The 12,149-nt window shown below is 52.5% G+C and overlaps 7 protein-coding genes across 7 annotated transcripts in view; 2 read left to right on the top strand and 5 right to left on the bottom strand.

Annotated features, from left to right (window-relative positions):
- Positions 1-399, bottom strand: part of M421DRAFT_90051 (uncharacterized protein) — a gene marked incomplete at both ends in the record, with an annotated part of 2,272 nt that extends 1,873 nt beyond the window's left edge. Inside the window, one exon of the mRNA XM_033597820.1 lies at positions 15-399. Within this exon, the coding sequence (XP_033452084.1) occupies positions 15-399 (385 nt within the window). The remainder of the gene's footprint in view (positions 1-14) is intronic.
- Positions 400-1,957: 1,558 nt separating this feature from the next.
- M421DRAFT_2458 (PC4-domain-containing protein) lies at positions 1,958-2,565 on the bottom strand (the record flags this gene model as incomplete). The annotated part of the gene is made up of 3 exons (XM_033588550.1): positions 1,958-2,155; positions 2,206-2,319; positions 2,467-2,565. 3 exons carry the CDS (start codon positions 2,563-2,565, stop codon positions 1,958-1,960), a joined length of 411 nt encoding a protein of 136 aa, XP_033452083.1.
- Positions 2,566-2,903: 338 nt separating this feature from the next.
- M421DRAFT_98898 (uncharacterized protein) lies at positions 2,904-3,775 on the bottom strand (the record flags this gene model as incomplete). Its single annotated transcript, XM_033598677.1, has 2 exons — positions 2,904-3,558; positions 3,612-3,775. The coding sequence occupies 2 exons, from the start codon at positions 3,773-3,775 to the stop codon at positions 2,904-2,906; spliced, it is 819 nt and encodes a 272-aa protein (XP_033452082.1).
- Positions 3,776-3,890: 115 nt separating this feature from the next.
- Positions 3,891-5,198, bottom strand: M421DRAFT_321649 (uncharacterized protein). Its single transcript, XM_033589297.1, has one exon. The coding sequence runs from the start codon at positions 5,028-5,030 to the stop codon at positions 4,173-4,175; it is 858 nt and encodes a 285-aa protein (XP_033452081.1). The 5' UTR covers positions 5,031-5,198; the 3' UTR covers positions 3,891-4,172.
- A 3,130-nt stretch (positions 5,199-8,328) lies between these two features.
- M421DRAFT_2455 (uncharacterized protein) lies at positions 8,329-9,375 on the top strand (the record flags this gene model as incomplete). Its single annotated transcript, XM_033588547.1, has 3 exons — positions 8,329-8,335; positions 8,388-8,539; positions 8,584-9,375. 3 exons carry the CDS (start codon positions 8,329-8,331, stop codon positions 9,373-9,375), a joined length of 951 nt encoding a protein of 316 aa, XP_033452080.1.
- Positions 9,376-9,575: 200 nt separating this feature from the next.
- M421DRAFT_98897 (Dolichyl-diphosphooligosaccharide-protein glycosyltransferase 48kDa subunit) lies at positions 9,576-11,227 on the bottom strand (the record flags this gene model as incomplete). The annotated part of the gene is made up of 3 exons (XM_033598676.1): positions 9,576-9,995; positions 10,046-10,872; positions 11,086-11,227. 3 exons carry the CDS (start codon positions 11,225-11,227, stop codon positions 9,576-9,578), a joined length of 1,389 nt encoding a protein of 462 aa, XP_033452079.1.
- A 128-nt stretch (positions 11,228-11,355) lies between these two features.
- On the top strand, positions 11,356-12,103 carry M421DRAFT_417573 (uncharacterized protein). The gene is made up of 2 exons (XM_033591517.1): positions 11,356-11,427; positions 11,531-12,103. Exon 2 carries the CDS (start codon positions 11,546-11,548, stop codon positions 11,780-11,782), a length of 237 nt encoding a protein of 78 aa, XP_033452078.1. The 5' UTR covers positions 11,356-11,427; positions 11,531-11,545; the 3' UTR covers positions 11,783-12,103.
- Positions 12,104-12,149: the final 46 nt, after the last annotated feature.

The raw sequence follows: 12,149 nt of genomic DNA, 5'->3' as shown, positions 1-12,149 counted from the left end.
GTTTAGGAGATCACCCACGACGTCTGTAGGATTTCCGAGCAAGCCACCAGGCAGCGCTCCCCCAAGAATATCAGTCGGGTTGCTGAGAAGGCTATCAAGAGCTGGGATACCGCCGGGAAGCGTGGGACCAACTTGGGCGATGAGATTCCTCAGCTGGTTGTTGATGTCGTTCGCTGTGTTCTGGACATCTTCAGGGAGATACCTAGAAAGTCTGCGAACAACTGGGCAGAGGTTGCAAGTGTCGATGAGACCGCCGAGATCCTGTCGCTTGTAGACGAGCCTATCGACATTTTTGAAGGCCTTGAGTTCGAGTTTGGTTCCAGAAGGAACAGCATTGACGCTTGGTACAATAACAGAAAGAATGGACAAGGCGTGGAACACCTTAAGCGTGGAACCCATTGTAACGAGTGTGTGCCTGTCGAAGGCTTGTGTTGCCGAGACATTGTTCTGATCTTTCCGTTATATATTTCAGACCGTCGCACTTGCATCCTCTGTTCGTGATCATCGATACGGTCGGAGTACAGTCGAGCCTGGTCCATTCCAGGTCTTTCTCTGTGGAATTCAAAGGCACGTTACAGATTGGTGTGCAAAAGCGCCTTAGAATCATTCCGGAGGGTAGTCCGGCGCATTCTTGGTGCAACCACCATCCTATACAAGTCCCTTACTTTTACTCGAAATTGAAAGATGTAGTATCTGGCGAGGAGATCCTCTCGTTCATAAGCCTGGCCAAAAGGGCACGGGTGACATATTGCGCGACCGTAATATGAGCGAAGGAATGCGCGAACGGGACTTTTGACCTCACTACATCGGTGACCGAGTATTGCTTTGGCGAGAATTGACAAAGTGGGCTAGCCGGAACGCCGCGGGACGATGGTTTACCTCCCGGACGGTACTTGACAACTCAGTCACCCTCGAGGCCTGTCTTGGCAAACCCTTGGTATGGCTTGACACCAGTCGACCCCATCGCTACAATCGACGCGTGAAGCTCGTTGAGTTTGTGAAGTCAGCGACTCATGAAGTCCGAGCTCAGATATCGAGCAGCTACCAAAAGATCGTAGCGGATAGAGGTCTAGATGCGTTGGGCCGTTCGAAAATTATATCTGTCGTAGAGAGAATGCTGGGCGGCGTGATGACAAGCCTCATGCAAGTCGATGGATCTGGATTTTGACCTGGAAGGTGAGCATGCTGAGACGCTGCTTATCCTCATCGTTATAATTTATTTTTATAGTCATCTCTTAGGACATCGTTCGCATTCCACCCTGGGCCGAGCGACGAAGAGTACTCAAAAATTCAGGTATGGCGTTGCAATAGTGTATGTGCAAACACCAAGGGCAGCCGGACCTGAAGTCTATGTTGGATGTCGAGAAGCCCAGCCCATGGTCCTCAGATGTACCTACCGATAAGTATTAATAAGATCACAGAAGGCAGAACAGCAGAGCTGATCTTCTGAAGGGCCTATTTGACTGGAGGCTCTCGACAGATTGAGCTTTTCTACGTGGGTGACTATCAGTAACATTAGCCGTAGTAATGACGCGTCCAGTCCGCCAGGAGAAGCCTCTGACCGACTGAATTGTCTCGAAGCTCGTTAATCGAGGGCGAAGACGAGACCGGATCCTCGACAGGATGAAATTTGAATAGCTCCGTGAATTTACTTTCAAGCGTACTGTCCTACTGGTTAGTACCGAATGCGTTGAAGAGCGGTACCCGTTGGCTCACATGTGAGGCCGAGAACTGGTGAAGTCGTGACGGCAGAGATGCATGCCTCAAGCCTCTCGTAAGGTATATGAAACACGTGCAAATCCTCCATCAGCGTTGCACCGACTATATGCATGAATTCCCTAGACGAGTGGGCGTGTATTGTGTGAATTTGCAATACACCAGAATAGGAGCTGACCTGTCTGTACAACAAACTGTGCGCGGTTTGCTCATTCCAAGGATTGTCCTGAGTTGCGTCAAGTCACGCCTCATTTTCAACATCGTCGACCTCGGTGACAGGTTGTTGTTCTTCCTCCTTCTCCTCACCTAGCTTTGCTGCAGCTAGGTCTGCGTCGTAGTTTGGGCGTTTGACTTCAAAGTCTTCCTTGCTAAGAACAGATTCGAGGAGTGGCGCCGTGGTGAGGAGTGCGTTGTACTGGTCTAGCGAGAGGGAAACGCCCTGTTGGTTGTGAGTTGGTCGGTCCCTGACTGAATAAGGTCGCATTGTACCTTCTTCCCAGGCTTCAATTCGCCTGCATCGTTGGTATAGTACTCTCGAATACTGACTAGCGTCATGCCTTTGAAGTCGCTTACTGTGACACGTCGCTTGCCGCTATTGTTGAGCTGAATTCGTCAATCACCAGCTAAAGGCAGGATTCACGAGGCCTACCGCAACGAATTGGTTCTTTCCATTATCTGTCTCTAGTTTTTGAACGAACGGAACTGCGTCGTCCTCTTCGTCGTCATCGTCTTTCGACTGCTTGCTCGCACGAGGCGTGGCGTGGCGTCTTCGTCTTCAGGTGAGCGTTTCTTAGCGTAGCTTTTCTTGACGCCTCCACCGCGGAATCCGCCACGCTTGAGGCTCACCATGTTTGGTGATGAGAATTGGCTACTTTGTGATGCGTGAATGGGGTTGGAAGCATTGTGTTGGTGCTCGAAGTGCAATGACGACGACGCGTCTGCCAGCGTGTCTTCTGAACGCGTCGATCACGTGCTAGAAAAGGAAATTTGGAGAAGTAACGATAGCCTCACTCACTGATCAACAGGGTGCTCCCTAAGACCTTCCTGCCAAGTGAGCTTGCCACAACTATACACTACAGCTCACTCTGCAGGTAGAATCAAAGTCTGATGACTTGCTTTTGCTGACAGGTGGGTATCTTTGGTTTCGTGGGCGTTCGAACACACGCGCAAGTCGCTCGCTAGCAAGCTCAGATCGCCAGCCTTCCATTGCCAGTCCAGCCGATCCAGACACCGCCGATCTCGGTGGCGTAGTCCTCCGCAGACTTGCCATTCGCATCCTTAAGACTTCTGATGTCCACCTTATCCTCTGTAAGTCCCCTCATGATACCCATCGATGCTGCTTCCTGGAAGACCAAGGGCGGGAACTCCATCAGATCGAGATTACTCGCCAATAGCAACAGCAGCCACGCGACTTCCCTGCTCTGAGCCTGGACAGCAGCGTGCAACCCTGACTGCAACTTGCCAATCGGGTCCTGGTATCTCAGCAGTCGGTCAATCCCAATATCCTTCTGAGGCTGGCCATCATCAGCCATCTCCTCGTCCTCGTCCTCATCCTCGTCTTCATCGTTCTCCTCCACCTCATCGTCCTGCAGCATGCCAACGATGGCCTTGTAGTCGCCCTCACGGCAGAATTCGAGGAATGCACGGCATTTGCGGTCCTCGGGGTATGCTTTGAGGTAGCTTTCTTCGATGAGCAAGGGCAAGAGGTCAAGGTTCTCTTGCAGACCTCCCTCGTTGTTGAGGTTGCAGAGAACCTGCTGTTCGCCGCTTGCTGGAGTGGACGCAATGTTCTTGCCGCAGTTGGGACATTCGGTGACGTGGTACGCTTCTAAGAGGCAGTTCCTGTGTCCTGTCAGTTCACAGAACGTAAATTTCCCACGGTTCTCTGCCTTTACCAGTGAAAGTGGCATCCACAGTTCAGCTGTACGTCATCTGGGACAGTTTCCGGCTCTGTTGCTGGAGCTTTTCCTGACGAAGAGCCGGCCATCTCGTACTGCTCCTCATCGTCCGCCTCGATCTCGACTACCAGGGGCTTGTTACATGCGACACAGAGAGACATTTCGGGTTTTAGATCGAAGAAGTTAGGGAACGCTGTGCTGTTTTGCGGGGTCCAGAATTAATTTCTTATCGATACCTTATTGATAACAATAACCGAAAAGCTTCTGCGAAGGGCGGAGTGGCCGGCCGCGGGGCCGATCCCAGAGCCACCTACAAAGCTACTCTCTGTGTGCGGGTGTGCGGGTGGTCGACGACATGGACGCAATGTAAGTGCAGCGACCCAAAACAACAACGCTCGCGCACTTGAGTATTGTAATAAACGTCATCATGGTATGGAGACGGCTTTTACCGTATACGTCTTGGAACAAGACGGGCCATTTGTGTGAGTGTACATGACAACGCTGTAGTGATTGAGCGCATATACCGCAGTCACCAAATGCACCCGCACTCAGCTTTCGTCACCTCGAGAAGACCTTCTTCCACCTCTTCTTCAAGCTCTTCGATATATCCCTGAGACAGCGCCTTATCCTGTACCTCTTCCCACTTCCTGGCCTCTTTCCAAGCATTTCTTCGAATGCTTGCCCCTCGAGTCGACACGTTTGTGCCACTTCTGCTGGTGTAGCCGGATATAGATTCCAATCTCCCCAATTCGACCATTTTCCGCTGGTCGTGCTCCACAACGTCTGTCTCTCCAGCTCGTGGAATCGCTTCACGATCTCAACGACTCTTTTTTGGTTCTTCTTACTCTTGTCTTGGCTCGCGTAATCCGCCACCAGTTTTCTGTGGTCGACAAGAAGAACCTCCCAGTGAGGGTCCCATCTGATGATCGCACTTCTGCAGATCTTATACTGCCATCTGTTGCTGATAGTGCATCTGACGGTGCATGGAGATCGCATCCGTGGAAAGCCGTTGCGCCAGCGACAACGGACGCTGGGTAAACAGCGACCTCGGTTAGGCCCGTTGAACCACACCATCTTACTTGTTTTCTTAGTGGTCGTAAACATGGCGAGAGGCGCATCTCCAGGGATAATACAGGCGAAGCGGAGATTGTATTGTTTCTTCCATGTTCCAAGGTCTGAAGTGAGGAGTACACGACTGAGGATTGGTAAGTAGTGCTCCGTCAAGGCCGAATCCTCAGTAAGGTATTCGTGAGTTGTCGATGTCGTTGTAGTTGTTGTGGACAGTACAGGACCCCAACGTGAGTAACAGCTTGAGTTCCACATCAAGTCTCCAGCCGGTACCGGCGCCTCTGGCAGGCCGCCCAGAGGCGGGGGAACCGTCTCTCGTTTTCGCTTCCAGCATGGGAAGAATGGCATTGTGATTGAGGTTGAGTCAGAACTGACTTTGTAGCCGCAACTCGTTTGCAGCAGCGTGAGAGAAAGGCGATGGCGAGAAAACAGCAGACACAAAAAGTACGGTTTGAACCCCGCAGAGCTTGTGCAGGTACGACGCCTAGAACGCTTTAATGATTTGTTACCACAGAAGGAAGTTTGGTTATTAAGAAGGACCGGCCCGCGACCTGATTTTGGTAGCGCAAATTACTTCATCACGTCCTGTTGCCAGGCTATCGAAGACCGGAGCTCCCTCCCGATTTGCAAGATCAATGAAGTGCTATGAAGTGCTACGTAGTAGATGATCCAAGTATCGCTGATCTTACCATCTACTTCGGCAAGATAGAGCCACAAATATTACATCACATATCCATGCGAGCAGCTCGTAGCGTACCCATGGTCGGTAGCTCGGAAGTAAGCGACTGAGTACAACAAGCCCCCGACTATTCCCGAAGACAAGCTAACTCAGAAGCTCTTTTGTCTTCGCTGCTTGTCTTTTCCCCAGGTGAATGCGCGGCTCTTCGATCTATGACTCAAGAAGACCACCTTAAGCAATCCGTGTGACTCAAACCTGTTCTCGAAGCGTCTTAGCGGATTAGCGGGTATTACGTGGGCTCAGAAGAAGATATAATTCCTCGTCATTGCAGGCTCTCCACCCCGAGCCCAACCTCGGAATGACGGTGACAACCTAGCCCTTTCCAGAAAGCAGTACGCCCTTTGTCAGCGACTTGCTTTGCTTGTCTTCCGCAACTTAGGCTCCATGTTACATCATTGATGAGCTGCGCAGACATTGTCAAAATATGCTCCTAGTTGTAGGGCGACAGCCGGTGTTAAGAGCACAGGGTCGGTGGCCCTTTCCACTATGCGTACTGATGGCGACAGGCGTAAGGTACGGCCTTTGCTGCAAGAATTAGTCGCTCCATTTGCGACCCATTTTCACTACCATTCGGCAGGAGATGTACAATGGCAGGAGTTGTTCGCTCGAGACCATCAGCCAGGACTTTGGGAGGTAGAGTCACTGGAGACTTCCTGTGCACCTGCGCCGGCGTGTCTGAGCGTCGAGGTGTAGACTACTCGCTATGTCAATCAAAATACCTGAAGATAGCGTCAGTACTAACCTTTGAAGTCGAGGTCTGCGATCTCTTGCGCTTGTTTCAAACGAGCAGCGCTTTCCGGCCTTCGTAGCTCCAGCAGACCTGTAGGATGAAGGTAGATCTGCTTTCCCCCTGCATAATCGCCGATTGGAGTTTCCCATCCGATAGTGTTTGTTGACATGGCTGATGTTTTTTTTCGGACTGGCTGTCCAGGTGCGAGCTTCTGAGCCTCTGTTACATCGTCATTAAGGTGTTGGGATTCGGGCGGTGGCTTGCGAGCTCTCTCCATCCGACGGAGCCGGGGTACCGTGGCTGCTACTGATGCTGCACTTTTGAAAGGATATGCACCATTTTGAGGGTGCACCAATAGTTTTGGAGGCGTTTCTGGCGATACTACTGAAGTCCTGTTGTCTGAGCGGATCCGAGAAGATTGTGGCCTCGAGGTCAGACCTGATACTGACACATTGGGTATGAATTGTGCTACTTCAGTGGCATCGGCAGCGGGTTTGTTCCTGATGCAGAGCAAGCGTAGTCTGTCAATCGTCTTCCGTAGCCAGTCACGCTTCTCGCCGGACATAGTGCAGAGCGCTCCTGACGCGCGGGGATACCGGAAGAAGACTACGGAAGCGAGTCTAGAGATGATCAGGTCAATGAGGCGAGCCAGTAGGGGTCACGAACGCATCTACCCTTTATATACCTTCCGCACGTCTATGCATGCTCAAAATAGCAACAATTTGCATTTAACCTATCTAGTTAGTGCAGGTCACTTACAGGGTCGTGGTGCGAGCCTCAGCCAAGCATCTGAAGAGTGGTTGAGGGTCTAGCAAACATGGAATCGTCGGTATCAACAAACCACCCAAAACGGTCAGTCATGACCTGTACGACTCTACGACGCCCCTAAGGAGGTCCGAGGAGGGGATATACCCTCTGCGTCAAAGGGTATTTGCAGTGAGCATCTGAGAGCTCTCAGCCTCGCGGATCAGCTCCGTAGGCTGCGAAGCGTCCAGGGTGTGCAGATGGTCAGATGATCAGATCCTCGTCAGAAAGATCTTGATCTTTCAGAACTGTAGTCATGACAAGGTCAATATTGCAACATGCTCTACGGAGTGATGACCAAGGGGTTGACGCGTGAGATGAAGGGCTTCACGAGATCTCAGATGACCTCGAAAGGGCTTTAGAAAGGCTGAGAGGAATTCGTTATTGCTTATGAAGTGCAAGAGTCTCTTGTGTCGCCGGATAGAGGATTCGAACATTGAGTGTTCACACTTGAAAGTAAATTAGAAGCATGAACACCGAAGGACGACCATGATCTCGGTTTAGCCTAACTAATAGCTAGCCAAGACACTAAAATCGATGCGCCCCCATCATCATTTCGTAGTCATTAGGTATTAAACTGAACCTCGCTGAATTGGTCGACAACGTCATCATTGCTTTTATAGGATCCAAGACAAACGCATACTGCGCCAGTGGATAGCCACGAGAACCCAGAGCAAGCACCCATTCCAACACGTCATATTTGCTTCTTGAACACCACGAGCGTATCCCCATAATTGGCAGGCACTTCTGCGTGTATCCCAATTGACGCAATTAAATGAAAATCTGTCAATTTTCGAAGGACCCAGATAACTGGATTGTCGAAGCTTGCTTTAACAAGCCTGCGGTGCTCTATTATAACACAACCCACGATAACCGTTTCATACGGCAGCCATCCGACAATGCTGCCTCAGGTGGCGTCGCATCCAACCGCATCTGATCAAAACTGACACACGACCCGACAAATCGGGTCTGCTCGAAGCCTAAGAGCTTTCAATCGCGTTCCTGTCATACCAAGCGTGACAGCTCGTGATCGGCCTCGTAGTCTTCTGGGCTGCGCGCAGATTGCCTGGGTGCTTCGGTTGCGGTATTTCCGAGTCATGATGTTGCTTTTTGTGGTGAAGCTTTGTATATTAGATTCCTTGCCACGCTGAGAGAATGATTAAGTATGCGTCCATGGGAATTCTGTGCAGTATTACACACATTTGTTTTTTTACCGCTCACTGAGCGTCCACCAGCTGGGCTGGGTTGATCAACTTCATCACTCTCATTTGTCGCTCCCGTCCATGTAGTTCGCCATGATTAACTCAAAGACAGTCCTGACAGTCCTGAGATCGCTTGCCTTAGCGAGTACGGTCGCGGGTTTCGTACTCGGAATGTGGTGTGCGTGCCAGCACTCGTACCTGCATCCAGTTTAATGCTGACTCATGCACAGCTTTGATCATTGTTCAAACTATTGACAGCAGCCGCGGACAGAGGGTTCTCAAAACGCTCGATAGCACGCTCGATGTTTCCGGTCCGTCGTGGACTCACTTCATTACTGCAGCGACACAAGGCATTGCGCGAATGTGGATTCTGATCGTCGCTGTAAGTGTCCTGCCTGTTCATTGCTCTTTTACTGACCACAATAGAGCCTAATAACCATCTTCACGGTTGTGACAGTGATCATGTCAAACCGCTACTACTGGCTGCGCATCTCGCCCCCCGGAGCCCTCCTTCTCATTGAAACAGCGTCCGTAACCTTCACTATTACAGCTTTCGCCTGCGCCCTAAGTCTGTCTCTCACTCTTGAAGCCTTCAACGCACGCCCGTGGCCTGCGATATACTTCACCGACCTGTCCTTCTTCTCGACCCTCATACCCCTCAGCAAATGCCTCATAATCGTCGCCTCCACCTCCCTCGGCCTACTTCTAACGACGCTCGTCGCACATCTCACCAGCTTCCTCCGCCACCGGGCCAAAGCAAAAGACATACGGTCTTTCGAGCCCACCGTCTCGGCGCTGGGCATGAGCCACGGTTTCCACGCCCTCCACCCTCCACCGCGGACAGCCCGTGCACCCATACCGACTATGTACGACCCATACCGCGCGTTTAAGAAGGGGCCTGGAGTGCAGCGACAAGGATCGTTACCGGATTTCCTAGCTCCCCCGCCAGACCTTCGATCTGGGACTCTGCGATTAGGGTCTTCACGGGGAGATGTGGCGTCGAAGCGTGTTGGATTTACGGACGAGGGGGCGTGGATGGCGCGCACGTCTGATTCGCGGTGGAGCGTGAGCACGGCGAGTCCGAGAAGGATCGAGGGGGACATTATGAGGTTGTTGGAAGTAAGGAAGTCGAAGGACGTGAAGAAGTCGCGGAGAGCGGTGTCGGTGAGGCCGGCGAGCGTTGTATGGTACGGAACAGAGATTGTGCATGCTTTGTAGCTCTTGTTGCTGTCGCGGCTCATACTACCACCAATAAGACTTGTTCGAGAACCTTGACGTTGGTGAACGCTTCAAATTTCAATGCTAGCTTTTGGCCATGCCAGACCGTACTATATTCTACATACCTCGCATTGCTGATGGGATATCTTTCATTCCAGGGCAAAATTTCCCGTGGATACATACAACTCATTGCGAGCCGTCTACTGTGTCTTCTTCACGCTCTTCTCCGCCGGCGCGCTGTACAGCCAGACAGCGACGAAAGCCAGCCATCCAGCAATCGTGACCCAGATACCGCCGATCCAAACCCAGGCACCGCTGATCTGCCAGCTCCTCGGCCACTCGTCGTGGGCAAAGTGCCTGACTGTGACTTGCCTCTTCTCGTCGATGTTTGTAACGAAGGGGCGGCGGTAATTGACGCGGAAGTTGAAGATTCCGTGCTGATCAGGGGTCTTGATGGCGACGCCGAAGATGGTGGAGTTGGCGGTCTGCGAGATCGGGGAGAGGTTGAGGCGGTGGAACGGCGACAACATGCTGAACTCGAGCTGGATGTTGTCGTTCGTCTCAGGGACGAAGGGAGCGAGGTGGTTCTCTATCCATTCCGAGATCTCAACCTCATAGTGCTGCTTGAAGTCAGCATGAGTCAAACTTGATTGGTAGGCTGGAAACTTACGACATCGCTCTTAATGCGGTAGATAGTGGGGTTGCTCTCAGGAACGCTAGAGTTGAGCTTTACGCTGGCGCCCTCATCCTGGTAGTGGATGACCTTGCCAACCTTGAGCACACCAGCCTCTTTGAAGGCCCATGCGGACAGCTTCGCAGCAAAGTCGCGGTTGGCAGTTGTGACAGCCTTGTCGCCGAGCTTGGCCTTCTCGGCGAACCACTTGTTCTGCAGCAGCTCGGCAGATCCAAGAACAGTTAGGCGCGCCGAGTTGTGTGCCTGCATGGCAGAGACAAGGCTCAGCTGCTGGCCGACTGCGAAGGGATCCTCCACAGCGTCGGTCTCATCCTTCGAGTCATAGCTGTATGCCGTGCTGGGTGCTCGGAGGATAGGCGAGAGGAGCGGCGAGTCGTTTCCGAGGACCTGGCCAACAGCGCGAGGAACAGCGATGTACCCCTCTCCGCCAAAGTAGTTCTTGACACCTGACCTCAGCGCAGCGGGGAATGGGAGCAGCAGAACATCGTGCTTCTCCGACGCGGAGGTAGAGTCGTAGTTGAAGTGGTCGACGACCAAGGCACCCTTGTTGTTGGGAATGCTGATGTCGAGCTCAAGGAGGAGGGACTGAACGGCGGTTGGGGTGGTCTGCTCGCTTGAGAGCGCGACGAGGATGTTGCCGTCCTTCTTGACGAACTCAAGGAGATTGTTGGCGGTCAGGGCTGGGCCGAGGCCTTTCGACTTCGCGGGGAGTAGGAGGACGTGGTCGTATGTTCGCTCGTCGTGCTTGAAGAGTGCAACTTTGTCGCTCTTGGGCGACTCGACAGTTGTGTAGAAGCCGCGAGCTACAACGGATGTCAGTAGTGTTTCTCTCAAGCTCTGATGCCGGAGGACGTGATCAGAAGCTCCATCTGAGCTATCTCTAGGCCAACTTGCTAGCTGACACGGCTGCCTATCAAAAGAGCACAGCAGTCAATCGTATGCAAGTGGAGGTTCCAGAGTCTCTTGGATTTGACTGGAGATTCCCAAGTGTCCAAATCGTAACGGAAAGCACTTACCCTCAAGATCCTCGAGGAATACGCTGTACTTCTCGCGCTCGGCCTGCTCGTCCAGCACTACCAGGAGCCTGTTCCCTGTAAAACTCGCCGCCTGCACAACGGCAACGATGGCCAAGACCAAGAAAGAAAGCAGCCACCTCATGATCATGAATTGGCGAAGTAGCACTCGAACCCTCGATGCGTACGTAGACAGCTACACGTAACGTATCCACGCCAAGACACCGGCGCGGAGTATCCTCAACCGCCGATAACGGGCGAGCCCCGGGCAACCTCACATCGCGAGTCGCAGCTTCACGAGCAGCTAAAGAGCCATTGAGGCCGTTGTACATACCGTAAGCAATCGGAACCTCCTGCGCATACTCCAAAGCTTCGATTTGCTGACAACCCGCAGCGCAATCGTACGCCCGCCGCACCGCCCAATCACAACACCGCTGATTCCTCACAGCACAGCACCTACGCCATGTCCGCCGCGAATCCGCGCTTCTACAGCCAGCCGCTGCGCTACCTCAAGTGGGCCTCGATCAACAAGCCCGCCTATTTCTACAGCATCATCGTTGGATGTGCGGGTCCGGCTCTCGTCTTCACTGTCCCGGGCATCAGGCGGTACTTTGGCGAGGAGCCGATTGCGAAGATCCCTCTCACATACCCGGTTCCCAGGGGACAGAGGCCGAGGCCGACTGGGTTCGAAGACGAGTAAAGGGAACGAGTAAAGGGAAAGAACAGGGGGGAGGAGAGCGCTGAATACCAATGAGGGAGAGCGCATGAGAACGAGAGCGAGGGGACCCGAACAGGAGAATACAGTATATTGTGCAAAGATCAGTTTCATTCCGTCAAGCCATTATTCCTGAAGTAAGTTGTGCTACTAAAGTCCGCAAGGTCGTCATACATACCAAAACTAGGAGCCATCCGCCCACACCGGGCTGTTCATCTGAACTTTTCAAATCCAGCCTGGAGGACTTCTTGCCCACCAGAACTGCAAAACCGACTCCCAAATCCGCACTCGATGGCTGCAATGCGCGCAGAAACCCCGAACCAACGTCCAAAGCCAGACAAGAACACCAAAA

The sequence above is a fragment of the Didymella exigua genome, assembly GCF_010094145.1.
Source record: "Didymella exigua CBS 183.55 unplaced genomic scaffold M421scaffold_5, whole genome shotgun sequence".
In the NCBI taxonomy this organism is placed as follows: Eukaryota; Fungi; Ascomycota; class Dothideomycetes; order Pleosporales; family Didymellaceae; genus Didymella; species Didymella exigua.
The sequence above is the reverse complement of the archived record's forward strand: the minus strand, read 5'-3'. Positions and strand labels throughout refer to the sequence as shown.

Excerpts from the sequence above, each read along its gene's own strand:
- M421DRAFT_321649 (XM_033589297.1), bottom strand. The coding sequence starts at position 5,030 with ATGCCATTCTTCCCATGCTGGAAGCGAAAACGAGAGACGGTTCCCCCG.
- M421DRAFT_417573 (XM_033591517.1), top strand. The coding sequence starts at position 11,546 with ATGTCCGCCGCGAATCCGCGCTTCTACAGCCAGCCGCTGCGCTACCTC.